The sequence below is a fragment of the Eschrichtius robustus genome, chromosome 13 (genome assembly GCF_028021215.1).
Source record: "Eschrichtius robustus isolate mEscRob2 chromosome 13, mEscRob2.pri, whole genome shotgun sequence".
Lineage (NCBI taxonomy): Eukaryota > Metazoa > Chordata > Mammalia > Artiodactyla > Eschrichtiidae > Eschrichtius > Eschrichtius robustus.
In genome coordinates, this window is record NC_090836.1 from 102,814,352 (window position 1) to 102,832,847 (window position 18,496).

The window sequence follows — 18,496 nt, forward strand, 5'->3', positions numbered from 1 at the left end:
GGAGGAATGGAGGCTGGGCTGCCTGTTAGGAGGCAGTTGTAGTTGTCAGGAGGCCAGGGTGGCTTAGATGAGGGTCGTCGCAGTGGGGTGAAGAGAGATGAGTAGATTGCGTGTGCTCTGCAGGCGGAGCTGATGGGGCTTATTATGGATTCGATTTTGGGGGTGAGGTGGGAGAGAGGAAGGCAAGGGTGGGAGCTGGGTTTTTGGCTTGTTTGAGTGAGTGAGGTGGGTGGAACAGTTTGGGGTGGGGCTAGGGGACATCAGGAGTTCGTTTTGACTGCATTAAGTTTGAGGTGCCTTCTCTGCGTCTGAGTGGAGCTGTCCTGTGGCCTTGTTGACACATATGTCATCCTGCGTATGGGCAAGTATGATTGTAGGATAAATTCACAAGTGCTGCAGTTACTAGAGAATGTGCTTTTATAATTTTGACAGACACTTCCAAGTTGTCCTTCATAGATGTTATACCAGTATACACTTCCCTTGGCAGATTTTGAGAGTAGTACCGGGTTTCCTTTATCATTGCTAACAGAGTGCGCTATCAAAGTTTTGGATTTGCCAATCCTGCCAAGGTTTAGAATAGTATCATTGTATAGTTTTATTTTGTATTTTTCTTGTTATGAGGTTGAGCATCTTTTTATATATTGAAGAGTCTAATTTTCCTTTATGTACATTCTCATTTTCTTCACCCATTTTTCTATTAGGATGACAGTCTTTTCTATATACGTAGGAATATTTTTTAAATTAGGGATATTAGTCCTTTGTATGAAATAGAATCCAAATTTTTTTCTCACTTTTTTGTCTTTTGACTTTGCTTGTGGCACTTTTCTTCATGTAAAGTGTTTTGATATTTTAGTAGATGAAATTGCCGGTCTTTTTTAATGTCTTAAGATTTTTGGTAATAGCTATAAAGGCCTTTTCTCTACTTAGGTTTTCTCCCAGTATTGTATCATTTCAGTTTTGATGTTTTAAGTGTTTGATCTGCTTGGAATTTATCTTGGTATAAAGGTCTCAGTATGGACCTACTTTCATTTTAGCTCCAGGTAATGCTGGTGGTCACAGCGACAGCACCGTAGTGGACCCATCTTTCCTTTGTCTTTGCCCCATTCCCTGCACCCTTGACCACCCCTATGTGTGGAAAATGTTTTCAATTCAAGTTCCACTTCTTCACCACACATTCCAGCATGTAGAATAACTCTTTCCTTCACTGAGTGTGTCTCAGTCTGCTAATTAGGCCATAAGGATTTTATAAAAATATTGATCAGAATACACTTAGCATGCATTTTTTAGGGTAATTTATTTGTTTAGGAGGAAATTCTCCAAAGTGCCTTTTATTTGCACAACCTGATTGAATTGGGTTTGTTGTTTCTTGTCTGAAAACTGTTTAATATATTTTGTCTGCTTTTGTAGTTGTTTAAGGTAGGAGGTCAATTGTTCATCTGTTATGCCTGGAATTGGAAGTGATAGTTGGAGATTTTAACACTCACTTTTTAGCCACTGATAGAAGTAGACAAGCATCAGTATAGATGTAGATGATCTCAGTAGTACTGAGATAGGTAGCCACCTTCGCGTGAGTCTGGTTTATAGAACGTTGTCTCAACACTTCGAAAATTTACTTTCTTTTCAACTGTCTGCATTATGTTCGCTAAGATAGACCATAGTCTGGGCTATAAAAAGTCTCAATGAATATATGAAAAGGATTGAAAACATACGGAATATGTTCCCTGACCACAATTAGCCTAGTAAACCATAGCAAGATGATGTAGAAAAATTCTAAAGTTTTGGAAATTAGCACATCTAAATAATTGATTTGTCAAAAAGGAAATCACAAGGCAAATTAGAAAATCTTTTGAACTGAAGGATAAAAAAAGCATAAAATTTGTGGGATAAAGCTGAAGCAGGGTTGAGAGGGAAATTTATAGCTTTAAGTCTTTATGTCAGAAAAGTAGGTCTGAAATCAGTGACTTAAGGTTCTACTTTATGAAGATAGAGAAGAGTACAGTAAATCCTCAGTAGAAAGAAGAAAATAAAAGGACACAAGTCAATAACGTGGAAAACAGAAAAACAGTAGAAAAGATTAACAAAGGCAAAGTTGACTCTTTAAAAAGATCAACAAAATTGATTTAAGAAAAAAGAAAGAGCACTAATGACCAGTATCAGGAAAGAAGGCGTGGTTGTCAACCTCAGTCTTAATAAACTCAAAGCTTGGTGAAGCTCCCTTCAACTGACAGTTCTGCAGGCTGACGGCTGTTTACAGTAACATTCAAGGACATAAGTGTTAGGTCCTGAGTCCCTCTTTAAACCCTGGTAGTATTTTATTGTTTATAATTCTCTTAGTACACTGCTCTTCTTTCCTTCAAGCAGTCTTTTCAAGTCCTTTTGTGTCACCTCTAATTTAAATGCTCTCCCTTCCCTCTGCAACTAGGGATTCACCGAACTCCTGATTCTGCTGTCCCATCCATTGCCCCTCTTCCCTGCAGCCCTCTAGTTAGATAAACTTTGTTGTTTCTGTAATCCATGATGTGTGCCTGTGTGCTGCACCTAAGACATTTTTCTCTAATTATCTCTATATGCGTGTGTCTTTCTCCACCGTTAGAGTTTGGAATTATGGCTTGGGACCTAGCGCCTCGCACACAGTATTTGGAATGTTGTGTTTTTGAATGAATGTTCTTGTGGGAAAATGTTTTGAGCTCCAAATAGGTGAATTATGGATGAGCTTTAGGATCACAGTTTTGTATACCTGGCTTGATATGCATGAATTTCTGTTGTCACTGTTTGATGACCTACCTAAATTGACGTGAAAATTGAGAATTTTGAATATTACCCATTGTTAGAAATATTTTACATCAGTGTTGATCACTTATTTGAAAGGTTGTGGAAGAAACAGAATATGTGTTTAGGTTTTGTGTTTATATGAAGTGACACTGTGTCGTGGTAGTTAATATGCTTCATTTGGCTACCATACTTAAAAGGCATACTTTTATTCTGTTATTTATTAAGAAGTGATTAAATAAACCGTGTTTGTCAATATAAATGCTTTACTGTCATGCTTATTCATAACCTTGGTTATGAGTAGTATATTCTTTAGTTCTTAAGTCTTCAGATGCCCTCTGGTAAATATGATTCAGAATTAATTAATAGTACTATTCAATCTTTTTAGGTGTCACAGTGGTACTTTGAAGAAATATGCTTGTAATCTTTGCCTCAAGGGTTTCCCCAAGTTGATCTCTCAGTTTCGATGAGTGCATTGCTCGACAGTGAGGATGTTTTCTTGGTAACTTGAGAGCTCCTAAGGAGTAGATGATCAAGCCAGTGTTCATTACTGTGTTGTTGGCATATGTTTAAATAAAAAGTATGACATGTCTATTTCTCTGGTTAATTTTAGCACTAAGTTTCTGACTAAAACAATTTAATATGTTTTATTATACCTGAACTTGTAGCTAAATTTCATATTACTGTTTAAACTATAGTGAAGTATTTTCCTTTCTCAACTTAGATAAAAACTATAGTAGGCCCTTTCCTCCAGTTGAATAAATTTGAATCATTTCAATACATTTTTCAGAAGTAAAATCGGAGAAAAATATTTCGAGGGTTTTCATTTTCTTTTAGCTGCTAATAGAAAAGTAGTATGTGAACCTCTAAAACATTTGAAGATTACAGCTAATCAAAAATTCAATAAACAGGAGTACTTTTATGTATAAGATATGCCTATAAAGTAGATAAGGCCATGTCTATTTTACTATGTTTGTAGTAACCAAACCTTTCCCTCCTTTTTTCTTAGGTTCTTGATTATTACAGACCATTTTCTGAAAAGCCCGGAATTGGTTAAAGTCATGTATGCCAAAATGAGCAATCAAGAAAGGTAACCCCAAAAACCAGTGTGGTTTTGAGTATTTAGCATTCCATATAGAGTATTCTGTACACATGACTGAAAAACTGTGTGGTTTCTTAGTTGGCACAAAATCTCTAAATACATGTTTCTGTGTCAGTAATGGTTTCAAATTGGTTGGTTAACATTACAGCTCAGCCACAATAGGCAGTGATTTACGTAGGGTTGCAGAATCCAGGTTGGCGCCATTATTCAGGAAAACCATATTAAAAAATGTTAAGAACAAAATGTTATGCTTGTCCCTCGATTTTATAAAAGTAAATCATGCAGCTGTGTATTACAGCTGTATAGGTGAAATGTGCTCATTTGTTCACATCCCTGCTGTCATGATTTGGGATACATTCTGCTAGGTTTATAGTTTTCCAGTAGACCATTTTCATTTTAGACTGAAAGAAAATCAGTACCCCTCTGTGACCTTCACTGGCCGTGCAGGGGAAGAGCAGTGCCCTCTGAGCCCAGAGACCTTAGTACCTTGGCTCTGTGCTTTGTTGTCATGGTAACTCTTTATGTGACCTTAGCCAGGTCTTTCACCTTGTTTGGATTCAGTTTCTTGACATGTAAAATTAGAGGATTGAATAAAATGATTCCTAGTACTCGGTCCATTCCAAGAGTGTATGTTTTTCCTAACCTGATTGGAAATGTTGCCTTAGGAAAATAAAACTTACCCAGAAGGCACAGATCTAATGATCAAAAACCGTAAAAAATGTTAATCTTTTGATTGTAGTCACAATTTTGATAATTGCTGTGGTTTTGAAATTCTTTCTGTACATTTGGGTTCCAACAGTTAATCTTTATGCACTCCTTTGTAGTTTTGTTAAGTAGTGTTTTTTTCTTCTTTAATATCTTTTAACAAAAAGGAAAAGTTTGTGCTTTTAAAGTCAGTTTAAATGCCATATTTATAAATCCAGTACCCCCTGCCACCACTGTCATACGCATACTTCTCTTGCAGAAAAAGAATTAAAATAAGTAATACGAAGAATAGTGCTATAAATTAGTAAATTGCTTTGCAGTAAGGAACGTCCGAATGCAAGGAGAATACACAGTTTAATATTCAAGTTTATATTTTCCATATTCCTATCAGATGATCTATTGTTAACTGATCCATTTCCTACCTAAATGAGGATGACAGACTAAACATTGTCCATTTTTATTTATACAGAACTTGCAGCCACGGCTTTCCTACTTCATACAAATTCCTTACTCACCTGCCACCTCCTCCCCGTCCTCTATTTTTCTTCCAAAGGAGAAGTGCTTTTGTTTCATCATGTCGTCTGTTACACATTGTATCACGTCACACACCTGCTTGCCATTGTATGACACTAGTGTTAGATTGTTAGCTCTGTGAGGGCCAGGATTTGGTCTTTTTTATTCTGTGGTGTCCACATTTCCTAGCCAGTGCGTGGCACGTAACAAGCGCTAAAAAAAGTTTTTGAATGAAAGCTTGTGTAGACGAATGAATTTTTCTTACTCATGAAACGTTTTATCTAGTATATTCATTAGTGTAACATCACCTACTGGATTGGAAACCTCAGAGTTATCCCCACCTCCTCCTCCACTTTCCGCTTTACACTGGTCAGTAAGCCTTACCGAGTATATCACCGTAGTATGTTGTGAATTCACTCGCTTGTCGCAGCTCTGGTTTACATGTCACCTTTGACTGGACTTTGGCTACAGCCTGTTTAAAAACTGTGATAAAATACACATAATATAGAATTTACCATCGTAATCTTTTTAAAACGTACAGTTCAGTAGTTTAAGTGTATTCACATTGTTGTGCAACCAGTCTCCCGAACTTTTTCATCTTGTAAAATTGAAACTATACCCATTAAACAACTACCCACATTTCCCCCTCCCCCAGCCCCTGGCAACCACCATTCTACTTTCTGTCTCTGTGAACTTGACTCCCCTAAGTACAGTTGATCCTTGAACAATGCAGGGCTCAGAGGCACCGAACACCAGCGCAGTCAGAAACCCAAATGTAACTTACAGTCGACCTCCGCATCCGAGGGTCCTCCGTGCCCTCGGATTCAGCCAACGGCAGATCGTGTAGTACTGTAGTGCCTGTTTATTGAAAAAATTCCACATACACATGGACCCACACAGTTCAAATCCATGTTGTTCAAGGGTCAACTGTACCTCACATAAGTGGAATCACACAGTACTTGTCCTTTCCTGACTGGCTTATTTCACTTAGCACAGCGTCCTTAAGGTTAGTCCATGTTATAGCACGTGTCAGAATTTCCTTCCTTCCTAAGGCTGAATAATATTCCACTGTATGTATTGACATATGTCACATTTTGCTTATCTAGTCGTCCATCGATGGACAACTGGGTTGCTTCCACCTTTCAGCTACTGTGAATAATACTGCTGTGAACAATACTGATTGTTCTAATTTTTGTTTTTCTCTTCTCCTCTGTCATCTACTGAACTGCCTGCGTGGGTCTTGCCCTGCCGTTTAGTGGCGTATATAACTTGTTACAGGATGCAGTTAGATTCCATGGTGTGGCGTTCAAGGCCCTTTTTAAACATAGCTTCATTTCCAGCTCCTTCTCATTCTCTCCCCCAGTCACCACACCGTAGCCACACAGAACTCCTCTCAGTTTTCCAGGCTTTCCGTTTGGCTTCATGCTTTTGCGTGTGTCCTTTTCTCTGCCCGAAATGTCCTGATTACCCCCTCTCCTTCTGGTGAATACACACTCATGCTCTGTTGGCCCTTTTCAGATACTGCCTGCTTTCTGTTGGCTCTCCTGACTTTCCCAGGCAAAGTTCTTTGCATCTTCATCTGCACGTTTATCATGACGATTTGCTTTTCTGCTAGAATATGTATTCTTCAAGGACAGAAACTGAATCTTGTGAGTTCTCTATTCTTAACACCCACCAGAATCAGTACTGGAACAGTATTGGAATGGAAAACTCTACTAATATCAAACACTTACTGAAGCCTGTCTGTAAGCTGCCGTCTCTGTTGATACTGTAGACAGCAGATGGCTCCGTCAGCCAAGAGGAGGTGGTGTGCTGCCATGGACCTCGTGGGTCTTGGCCGGTTCCGGTGGAGCTCACTGTGGGAACTGCTGAGTCTGCTTACTTGTCTTTGCTCGGGTAGGAGGAGGGGATGGGGTCTTGGCAGGAGCACTCAGAGGTCTGCGGCAAAGTCGAGGCTGCTGGGTTCCCTGTTGACTCGTTTGGGGCAGTGACAGATAATTCTTTGTTCAGAGTGGAACGTTGACAGAATAACAGGATTGAAAACATACGCTTTTCTCAACAGGGATGTATAACGAATTAACTTCTCCCCTTGCACCTGGAATGGTGCTACACACCATCCTGTGAGTACCGAGAAGACAGTCAGGACATTTTCTGTGTTGCGTGGTTCAGATGAGGGACTGCACTGGAGATTTCTGGGGGGGCCTTTGTGGCGTCTCAGCTGGGAACACACACCAGAGGCTCCTGAGGCAAGCCCAGGCTGTGGCCCCAACCTGCTGAATTAGAGTATCCGGTCGGGTTGGGGCTGTTAGATTTAAAACGCTGGAGGCTCAGTCAGCAAAACAAGCGCTGTATTCATTAAGCACCTGCTGGCGGTCCCTGGGGGCCCAGGGTGCACAGTGCCCACCCGCCCTTAGTGGTGGGAGGGGAAGCGCCACGTGAGTTCGGAAGCTCTTTTCTTGTGCTGGTTCTCTTAGTTGTCACAGTTAGTTGACTCCTTCACCCTGGTAGTTTATTTGGGCAGATTACTTGGTGAAGATATTTGGATACAGGGTCAAAATCAATTCACATGGTATGATTCAGCAGAAATGAGAGCCTGTGTTTATACAATTTTCTTGTCCCCCTTCCCAGCGAATTGGAGTAATATTGAATTAAACTAGCTGCTCTTGGAAACCAACTTTTGTAGTTTTCAGGTTTATAATTTGTATAGCATAGTAATTAAGAGCAGAGGCTAGTTGTGCCACTCACTACTTTGGGTAAGTTACTTTGTGGAACTCTGTTTCATTCTGTAAAATGAGGATAATAATGGTAGGCACCCCCTGAAACTGTCGTGGTTACTAACTGAAATGTATATAAAGCTCTCAGTGCTGGCATGTAATTATCACTCAGTAACTGTGAGTGGCCACTTCTGCTTCCATATTTCTGCTGTTATTACTACTTCTCCTCTGATGATCTTGACTTTTTCCTCCAGGTAGCATCACTGTTGTGTATGAAGGCAACACACAGCCATTGTCATTTAATCCTCAAAAAGACCTTGTGAAATAGGTGTTATTCTTGCCATTTAGGTATTTGCCCTGGGTTACAAAGGTAGCAGAGGTGGTATTTGAACTCTGTCTGTCTGATGCCAAATCACTGATCATTTTCCCTGTAATGCACTAACTTCTTATATCTGTAATTTATGAAGGGACTAATGAGATTAATTCAGCAACAGCTGTCTGCCTGTATCTTGGTTAGCCTGTTTTCCAGGTTAATAAAAGTTTTGGCCTTTGTGGCATGCCATTCAACAAATTATACAGGTGGAGTAGTTCAGATATAAATTCAGAATTTGTTGGAGATGTCAGTCTTTGAATTACAGATATTTTATTTCCAGAATTATAGGATATTATTTCCTGCCCTAGAACGCTCATGAAACTCCCTCTCTCACTCTTTCACCCTCCGCCTTTGCCCTTCACTCTCATAAAAAACTTACCTGTTTCAAGATGGTGCAAGCATGGCTTTTGAAATTGTAGACTGCATCAATTTAAGCATAACTTTAAAATATGAATCTTGCTATAGAATTTTCTCCTAAAATCCTTCACGTGTACATTGCTGTCAGTTTTTTTATGAAACAGGAATCATCATTTTGAGGACAGGGTATGTAACTGTTCAATCAGAAGTGAATTAGAAGTAGAATGACAGCCAGTGATTGAGAGGTACAATTATAGAGTGACTCTGAGTTGAGTGGTGTGTCTGGTGAGCCTGAGGCAGCTCAAGTGATGATTTCTGGTTTAAAGGAAGTGAGACTGAGGTGTAATAATTTTAGACAGCTAGTCTCTGACCTCTTTGACTGGGTTTAGTTTTTCCCCCCCGGTTAAATTATTTATTTAGTTAGTTAGTTTTGGCTGCGTCAGGTCTTAGTTGCGGCAGGGGATCTTTTGTTGTGGCATGCAGGCTTCAGAGCACGTGGGCTCTCTAGTTGAGGCTCTTGGGCTCAGTAGTTGTGGCGCGCGGGCTTAGATGCCCCGCAGCATGTGGGATCTTAGTTCCCTGACCGGGGATCAAACCCACGTCCCCTGCATTGGAAGGTGGATTCTTTACCACTGGACCACCAGGGAGGTCCCTGACTGGGTCTTTCTACTTTTGCATCCTTCACTCCTGAGTGAATAGATTTGTTAGACCACTTGTGTTCTGTTATGTTTTCAAGGAAGTATTTAGTGTGGTTCCCCCGAGACTGGAAGAAGTAAGACATTCCACATTATGTCCCATTTTCCCTGACTGCAGTACTTTTCAGTACACATATGTTTTCTGGCATAGAAGTGGGGATGGCAGATGAAATGCACAATCAAAATAAATGCTTCTGAAAGAAAATTTCCTACTTGAATTATATGTCCTGTGTGTGATCCCTTTATTTTATGAGCAGGATTTTTTGTTTTGTTTTGGTTTTTGTTTTTCTTTTTCTTGGCCGCGCTGTGTGGCTTGTGGGATCTTAGTTCCCCAACCAGGGATTGAACCTGGGCCCTCGGCATTGAAAGCGCAGAGTCCTAACCACTGGACTGCCAGGGAATTCCCGAGAAGGATAGTTTTTGATGGTGGCTAGAAGTAGAGGGAGTTGGAGAGTTAGGTGGGGATTCTGAGTGAGAGAGCCCCATATATCAGACTAAAGTTTTTGGACCCACTCCTTAACAGTGGGAGCCTGTAAAAGTTTTTATTGGCAGATGACTTAATATAAGTACGATCATTTAATGAAGTATAATTTTTTCTCAGATAATATCCAAGCTTGGTTTGTATTTTTATATTTTAAAGATTCATTTCTGATTTTTTTCTCCCCTTTTTTCCTTCCAAATCACTCATTCCCCATCTCCTTAGATCTCCCATCTTGTAATCACCTAACAGAGTGTAGAGGTGCATCGCCTGAGCCAGGCAGAAGTCTGAGGGAAGCACTGCCCCTGGGTGACTGTGTAAAGCAGGCAGGAGGTCTGCGTTTACCTCACCTCTTGGGGCCACCTCCCACGTCTCCCCCTGTCAGCCGGTCTCCTTGGACCCCAGGGCCTTCCTGTGGCTGCTGGACAGCCTGGATCGCACCACCCCGTGGCCCACCTTTTGTCCTGAGCCCTCCTGACCCCTTCGGGATCTGCTCCTTCCTCGCTCCAGCTCTGCCTGGTGTTTGGTCCTTTCCCCCAGTTACGACCTGTCCTGTTCCTCCTTCCTCTTCGCCCTGGTTTGGGAAGCAGTCCACTGGGTGCTGAACTCCCTAAAGCCAGGGATCACGACTTCTTAGACCTCGAAATAACTGCCGCATTACAAGGAATATTTTTAGAGCAGACATTTGGGTTCCTCTTGAATCATACGCGCTAGGTGGCCTCTTCCTTAGCATTCCCGGAGGATCGTCCTGCTCAGGGAAGGTGGAAGGCCTGGCTCTGGGCCAGAGCACCCCGTTCATCTTCAAAGATCGTATGTGAATTCGAGAAAACAATCATACCCCAATGCTGAACTACTTGTTGTTCTTCTGTGCTCAGCCGAGGGGATTATTTGTTTGTTTTGTTTTGGGTTAATAATTTCTATAAGAAATCTGAAGTTTTAGGAGTTCTGAAAATCGCTGAGGTCTGTGGGTGATATTAACAGACTGATGATCTTTGCCAGCCTTTGGCTAAAATACAGGAAGAGTTCAGCACGTTTTATTTTCTACTTGAAGCAGTAACCAACTCTTATTTTTCTCTTAGTGAGACATGCTCCCTGCCTAATGCAAGTATATTTTCCCCCATTTGCTAAGCATTTTAGATATTTGTATCACTTCTGATATAGAAATACATGAGAATTATGCATATCAGAAAAAAATCCCAATCAGAATGTGATTTGGAGAAACATCCTACTTGATTTATGCTGGATAGATTGTTCTGTGTATGGTTTGTTTTTCCTGGGAGAAGGAAAGAGATTGTTGAATAGAAATATTTAAGTGATAATTTAAATATTGAAGTACAAATGGCCTAAGTTTGGTCTTCAGATCTGTGTTTTTTGTAAAGTAAAATAATGAAACAAACAAAAAACCCAACCTTCACAAGTAGAATGAGTGGGTAAAGCATTTGGCCCAGGAGACAGAGATTGAATCCTGTGTTTGAGTCCTGCCACAGCAGCTCAGTACGTGTGACACTGGCAAGTAAATTGATTAGCCTCACTAGGCCTTATTTCCCCCTTTGCTCTTGGGGCTGTTGACGGTATCTGCCTCATGAAGGTTTTGTGTAGATTGAATGAGGAAAGGTATGCAAAATGTTTAGCTCTGTAGTAAATAGTGAATAAATGTTAGCCCACTTAACTTTGCTATTGTTATAGCAGATGTAAATACTATAAAACTTAATTTGACAACATTTCTGAAATGTGGAATTATTCCAGTGCTGAAAGTAATGGATATAAAAAGGTGCTTGGTTCTGTAACCAAGTCACATCAAAGAAATCAAGATTTTAAAAAACAGGCAGTTGATGAAGATTAATTGTATTCACAAAAAATATGTTTTCCCTAGCTAGACATTATAAACAAGTAAGGAATTTAAAAATAAAAATATTGTCTTAAAATGGCCTCTGTAAATGTTTTTAGCATTATACAATTTCAGTATTGCATATTCATGTAAAAATCTTTTATGTTTTATAGGGTTACGTTGTTAGACCTTATGATAGCCAAAATAATGGGTGATGAGCCGCTGAGCAAGGATGAGATCCCTGTGTTTCTGAGCCACGCCGAGTTGATTGCGAGCACTTTTGTGGATCAGTGCAAGACTGTGCTGAAACTGACCTCTGAGCAGCATGCTGATGATGAGGTAAGAGAACAGACAGAGTTTCTGACTCAGCCAGGTCCTCTAAGGACAAAAGCTTTAAAAACTATTATAGGGACTTTCCTGATGGCACAGTGGTTAAGCATCCGCCTGCCAGTGCAGGGGACATGGGTTTGAGCCCTGGTCAGGGAAGATCCCACGTGCCGCGGAGCAACTAAACCCGTGCGCCACAACTGCTGAGCCTGCGCTCTAGAGCCCGCGAGCCACAACTACTGAAGCCCACGTGCCACAACTACTGAAGCCCACGTGCCTAGAGCCTGTGCTCCGCAACAAGAGAAGGCACCGCAGCGAAGAGTAGCCCCCGCTTAACGCAATTAGAGAAAGCCCGCGCACAGCAACAAAGACCCAACGCAGCCATAAATACATACATACAATTATATAAGTAACGTATCTGCTGAATGTTGATGGGTGCACTCCCCCTCTAAAATTCCTATGTAGGGGCCTTTGGGATGTGATTAGGTCATGAGGGCCCTCATGAATGTAATTAGTGCTCTTATAAAAGACACCCCAGAAAGATTCCTTACCCCTTCCACCATGTAAGGGCACAGCAAGAAGTTGGCCATCTGAAGCCTAGGAGAGGCCCCTCCCCAGAACCCAACCACGCTGGCACCCTGATCTTGGGCTTCCAGTCTCCAGAACTGTGAGAAATAAATGTTTGTTGTTTATAAGCCACCCTGTCTATTGTATTTTGTCATAGGAGCCTGAGCTAAGACAGTATCCTTATTTTAGAACAGTTACGAAAATACAGAAAAGGGAGAACAGTGCCCTTATTCTTACCATCCAGAGTTAATGACTTAACAAAATAATAGTTAATATATTTTTCTAGGCAGATAACATCAAATACATGCATGCATACATACACACATACACAAACATATATATATGTATTAAAAATGAAATCATTCTGGGCTTCCCTGGTGGCGCAGTGGTTAAGAATCCGCCTGCCGATGCAGGGGACACAGGTTTGATCCCTGGTCTGGGAAGATCCCACATGCCGCGGAGCAACTGAGCCCATGTGCCACAACTACTGAAGCCCATGCACCTAGAGCCCGTGCTCCTCAACAAGAGAAGCCACCGCAGTGAGAAGCCCGTGCACCACAACAAAGGGTAACCCCCTCTCGCCACACCTAGAGAACGCCCGTGCGCAGCAGCGAAGACCCAGTGCAGCCAAAAATAAATAAATAAAATAAATTAAAAAATGAAATCATTCTGTACCACCTATTTGTAAGTTCCTGTTTTTTCTTCTCCTGAATGTAAGTTAGTTGCATGAGGGCAAAAGTTTTGACTGTTATGTTCAAAGAACTATGTACATAGTAGGCACTTTAGTGGATATTTGCTGAGTGCACAAACAAGCAATACATAGTGAATGTCTTTTTAAAATGCCGGTGTAGCATTCTGTGTAAAGAATTTACCATAATTATTTGTCTGTAATTGGACACTTGAGTTCTTATTTCTGTTTATTATAATTAGTGCTGTAGTCTGTGTCTTTGTAGTTATGTCTTCATACATTTTAAAATTCTCCTCGAGCCTGCCCTAGATCATTTAGGTCTTTTCTTTACTAAGGAGATGGACACTAGCTTACAGTAATTCTGTTTCCCTCCTCTTTACTTCAAGAATTCTCTTTATTTTTGTCTGCTCCTTCCTTTCCTTCTGTCTTAAAGTTAGCATTGTTCTTTCTCTGGAATACTACTCAGCAGTAAAAAGAAATGCACTTCTGGTATAACAACAGAGATGAATCTCAAACATAGATTGGAAATAGACTAGAGAATACACTGCATGCGTCCATCTCTGTGAAATTCTACAGCGGGCAAAACTTATCGATTGTAACAAAGCAGATCAGCTGTCACCCGGGCTGGAAGTGGAGGGGTGGAATTGATTGTCGAGGGACATGAAGGAACATTTTGGGTAATAGAAGTGTTATACGTAGCTGTGTACAGTGACACAACCGTACTCTTCAGATGGACATATTTTATTGCATATGAATTATACCTCGAGTGTCGATTTCAGCGTGTTCGAAAACATCACAGAGGTTATTTCCGTGCTGATAGGAATGGTGAGTAGAGAGGTAATCAGTTGGGCGCAGAGGCGGGAATAGGTGAGCAGGCTGCCCTTTGACAGGCCCGTCCACTTGCTGTCTCCAGATGGGAAGGTAGGGAAGGTGGACCCTGACCCACAGCATTTCCTGGAGGGCTGTGTGTGACACTGCGGACCTGTTAACTCCCACAGTAAATGTAGGCCGTGATTATGCTTGTTCTGCCACGTAAGGGTATTTCCTTCTTTGTGAAAATACTTTCTTCAAGGTTGCTTTGCTGTTGATTTTCTGTGCTGGATCAGAGAGGCCATGTCAGGTCTCGCGGTAAGGTCAGTATTTTAATTCTCCTTTCTGTGGTAGCAGAAAGCTTTACTTGTGTAGGCTGCTTCTCTTTCTGGAGATAGAGTTGCCTCTGTTTCCAGCAGGAGGAGCAGCGAGCTGTGCTTCAAGGAAGTTTCAAAAAGGAATTTTCCAGGAGACAGAAAATGAAGTACACTTAGTACTTGTTAAATCACAGCTTTGAACTTTTTCAAGGCACTTATATTCAAAGTATAGATGATGTCAATATTTTACCAAGAAGTTACCTGATGTAACTTTTTATGTTTAGGAAAAGTTATATTTTTCACACTTCTTTCTTTAAAGGTGGGAGGAATTATTATGCATTAATAGATAGAAAATTGTAGATAGTTATTTTTTTTTGAAAAGCCCAAATAGTTAACTTTTTGAAAGTTCATTGATCTATATACTCATGACTTGTACTTGTTAATGTATATATGGTATCCTTTAAGGTTGAAGTTTAGAAAAAAGCCATAGTAGTATTTAAGAAGGACCTGTACCTCAATATTAAATATACCATAAACCTCATAGTGTATCGGAGCTGGCCTCTACCAACCTCTGAGAGTCAGTTATTAATTAATATGCAGAAATTTGTGAGCTTGGTAGTTTGAAGTCAGCCACAGTAGAAGTGTTTATACCATTCACTGCTGAATCCACTGCCAGTTTACCAGCAAACCACTGCATTTACCCATTTGTGATATTTTTAGGACAAGACGTCCAATAAAGTTCTCATGATGCTATGACCTAAAAATCAGAATGAAAATAGATGTTTTTAATAGCATCAGTTTTTAAATTTATTTAATTGTTTGGCTTTAAAATTCTGAGGTTTTATTCGTGTGTTCCTTTATACAAATAGTCTTAGGTTCTCATATTAACATACCTGTTTCTGTCCTTTGGTAAATTTTGGCGTACTACTTGTTTCCAGTTTTTGTCAGCTGTAGTATGCTTATTTTTTAAGATTGAAGAGTCAGTTTAGCTTTATCTTGAGTCTCAGTCTTGTCACTTGCTGTAGTGAAACTTGCCTTTCTTATGAAATATTTTCTTTGTTGTAAGAAAAAATAATTCAAGCCAAATGCTGTGGAACAGAAGGTTAAGAACTCCTCTTTTTCACCCATCCCCCCCCCATCTATTTTCTACAGATATATCAGCGTATACTTTTTTCCTTCCGAAAGTTTTTTGTATATACACACCTATACATTTTGTTGCTTTTTTGAGACACAATATACTATATATTCTATCCTGGAACTTCCTTTTCATCCCCATTCTTGTTTCATCAACAATCCCACCCATTCTTAATGCCAGTTGCCCCCGATTCAAAGAGGGCTCCCACATAGTTCATCAGTTAATAGTTTACATGTGTCTCTAAAAGATAAGGAGTCTTCATACATAAGTAAAATACAGTTAGCACATCTGAAAACTTAATAAAATTTTAATATCAAATGAACAGTATTCAAATGTTCCCCATTGTCTAATATTCTTTTTCAAGTTTATTTCTTTGAATCAGGATATAAGGGCATACATTGCAATTGGCTGCTGTATCTTAAATCGCCTTTGACTAGGTTCCCCTTTCCTCTTCCTCCTCCTCTCTTTTTTTTCCACCTTTGCTCATTTTCTGTTGAACTGGATTGTTTCACCTGTACAGTTTCCTTTTTGATGAGGATATCTCCATGGTGGGGTTTAACATACCCCCTCTTTTCCTGCATTTCCTGTGAAGAATAATTCCTTCCAGAGGCTTATTCAGATTTGGGTTAGGTCTTTTTTTTTTTTTTTTTTTTTTTTCCCTCTTTCTAGTATATTTCATTGTTGGTGATAAGTACTTTCATCAAGAGTCATATAATGTCTGGTTGTCTCTCTTTGTAATGTTAGCAGTTGTTAATGACTATTGCCTAGATCCATTAATTCTTTGCAGGTTGTGAAATGGTATTTGGACTCTATCATTCATTTTTTATTTTTTAGCTGGAATATTTTATAAAGAGAAACTTCTAATAAACTATTAGGTTATGCAAGGTTCATTTTGATTAAGAAAAACAGAATAAATGGTTGATTCCCCCCCCCCCCTTTGATTACCAGTCTTCAAAGTATTGAGCTGGTTTTATGGCATCATACAAAGTTGATGAGTGAGTTGTTTAGTTTTACTTTAATCGTTATTATGAAGTCATGGCTTGTAAACCACTGGATTTGTTTTCAGTCCATTTTAGCAGTAATTCTTCATAATGGTTTCACGTGCCATTGCTGGCCGGGGGAGCCTCTTCAAGTTGCTTCTGATTCCTTCTGACATGATCCGAGGAGACTCTGATAGCTGCCTTGCTCTCTGGTATGACAAGGTGTCCAGGGTCATCTCGTATGTGCTCTGCCCCAGACCTATAGCCAATCAGCCATTTCTTGAAGGAGAAGTGGTATCCGAAGATGACCGTCTGGGCAACTACTCATTTAATAAAAGAGGATGCAGACGCTGTGCTAAATAAGTTAATGGATTTGCTCCAGTCTTCTAAACAGACTTCTAATCTAGATATTTTCTCCTAACTTTTAAACTAGCAAGCGAAAGCTATTAAACAAAATTAAAGACACAAAAAATGTGTTTCTTGCTATTTGAGATTTCAGAATACTATATTAAAATATTATCTCCTGGGGACTTACCTGGCAGTCCAGTGGTTAAGACTTTGCGTTCCAGTGCAGGAGGTGTGGGTTCGATCTCTGGTCGGGGAGCTAAGATCCCACATGCGTCGTGGCCAAAAAACCAAAACATAGAGCATGTTGTAACAAATTCAATAAAGACTTTAAAAGTGGTCCACATCAAAGAAATCTTTAAAAAAAAAATACTGTCTCCTAATTGGAGAATAATAAATACACATTTAGAATTTTAAAAAGGAAATAACTTGTTTTTCTTTTGAAGAACATTATGTGAGATAATAAACGGTTAACTTTATATTATTTACCACATTTTGTCAAATAATGTGCACTGTAAAAATGAAGTAAAAAAATCTGTGCAAAAATTACATTTTAAAATTATATTTAGACTACCTAATGCCATGCAGTTAGTAGCTGGTAGTTTCTTGATCATGTACTCTATTTGATAATACGTTACTTAGTAGTTATGTGAACTAACATTTTCGAGTATCTTTTCTAAGCTACCAAGATATTGCATATAGGTTTATATTCACCCAGAAATAATCCAAGTTATTGCAGCTGAAGTTCTTTCAACCACAGCATTTTACAGGATTCCTGTGGACAAGAAATTAATGTATTTCATGGGATATTTGTATCTTTAAAGTAGAACTTGCTTGCTGGGAACGCTTTAAAAAGAAAGTATTTGCATAAATGTTACGTACGTAGCTAGTAATTTTGAACATTTATTCCACTGTTGGAAGGTATTTTTGCTTGAATAAGAACTTTTCTGACTCTTTGCTCCAAGAAGACACATAATGACACGTAATCTTGCATTCTTGATAGCAGATGTCTGCTGTTGGTGAAAATGATTATTCCTGTACATGTTTAATACTTCTGTTTTGTTCTTGATAGTTCTGGTTCTCTGTTTAGATGTTACAAGCACTGTCTCTTGAATATTTTTTGTAATATTTCATTGTCCTACAGTTACTTAATAATAGTCAAATCATTTAGCTTACCTTAAAAGTCATATTTTCTTTTCCTTTTAGGAGGCACTGGCTACAATTAGGCTTCTTGATGTCCTTTGTGAAATGACTGCTAATACTGACCTGCTCGGCTATCTACAGGTTTTTCCTGGCTTGCTGGAAAGAGTGATTGGTGAGTGAAATATCGCACATATTATTTTATTTATTTATTTATGTATTTATATATGTTTTGTTTATTTATTTATTTGGCTGCGCCGGGTCTTTAGTTGCAGCATGCGGGATCTTTGGTTGCAGCGTGTGGGATCTTTGGTTGCAGCATGAGGGATCTTTAATTGTGGCATGCATGCGGGATCTAGTTCCTTGACCAGGGATTGAATCTGGGCCCCCTGCATTGGGAGCGTGGAGTCCTAACCGCTGGACCACAGTGGAAGTCCCCATGTTATTTTTAACTAAAAAATCTTTGACTTGTCATACTGTAGTATAAGTTCAAACACAGATCCTTAATTATCAGTGTATTAGTATATTTTTGAGATTTTTTGGAATATTTTTTCTTGAAAGGAATCACAGTGTTTTGGTAACAGCTCAGGCTTTTGCCACTTACCTGCTGTTTGTGATGCCTAATCAGCTGATGAGGATATTAATCCTGTTAC

At 39.6% G+C, this 18,496-nt stretch overlaps 1 protein-coding gene across 1 annotated transcript in view; it reads left to right on the forward strand.

Annotated features, from left to right (window-relative positions):
* The window catches only part of ATXN10 (ataxin 10), a 153,310-nt gene that overhangs the window by 43,491 nt on the left and 91,323 nt on the right, over window positions 1-18,496 (forward strand). Inside the window, exons 6-8 of the mRNA XM_068560526.1 lie at window positions 3,779-3,859; window positions 11,708-11,873; window positions 17,910-18,018. Coding sequence (XP_068416627.1) covers window positions 3,779-3,859; window positions 11,708-11,873; window positions 17,910-18,018 — 356 coding nt within the window. The remainder of the gene's footprint in view (window positions 1-3,778; window positions 3,860-11,707; window positions 11,874-17,909; window positions 18,019-18,496) is intronic.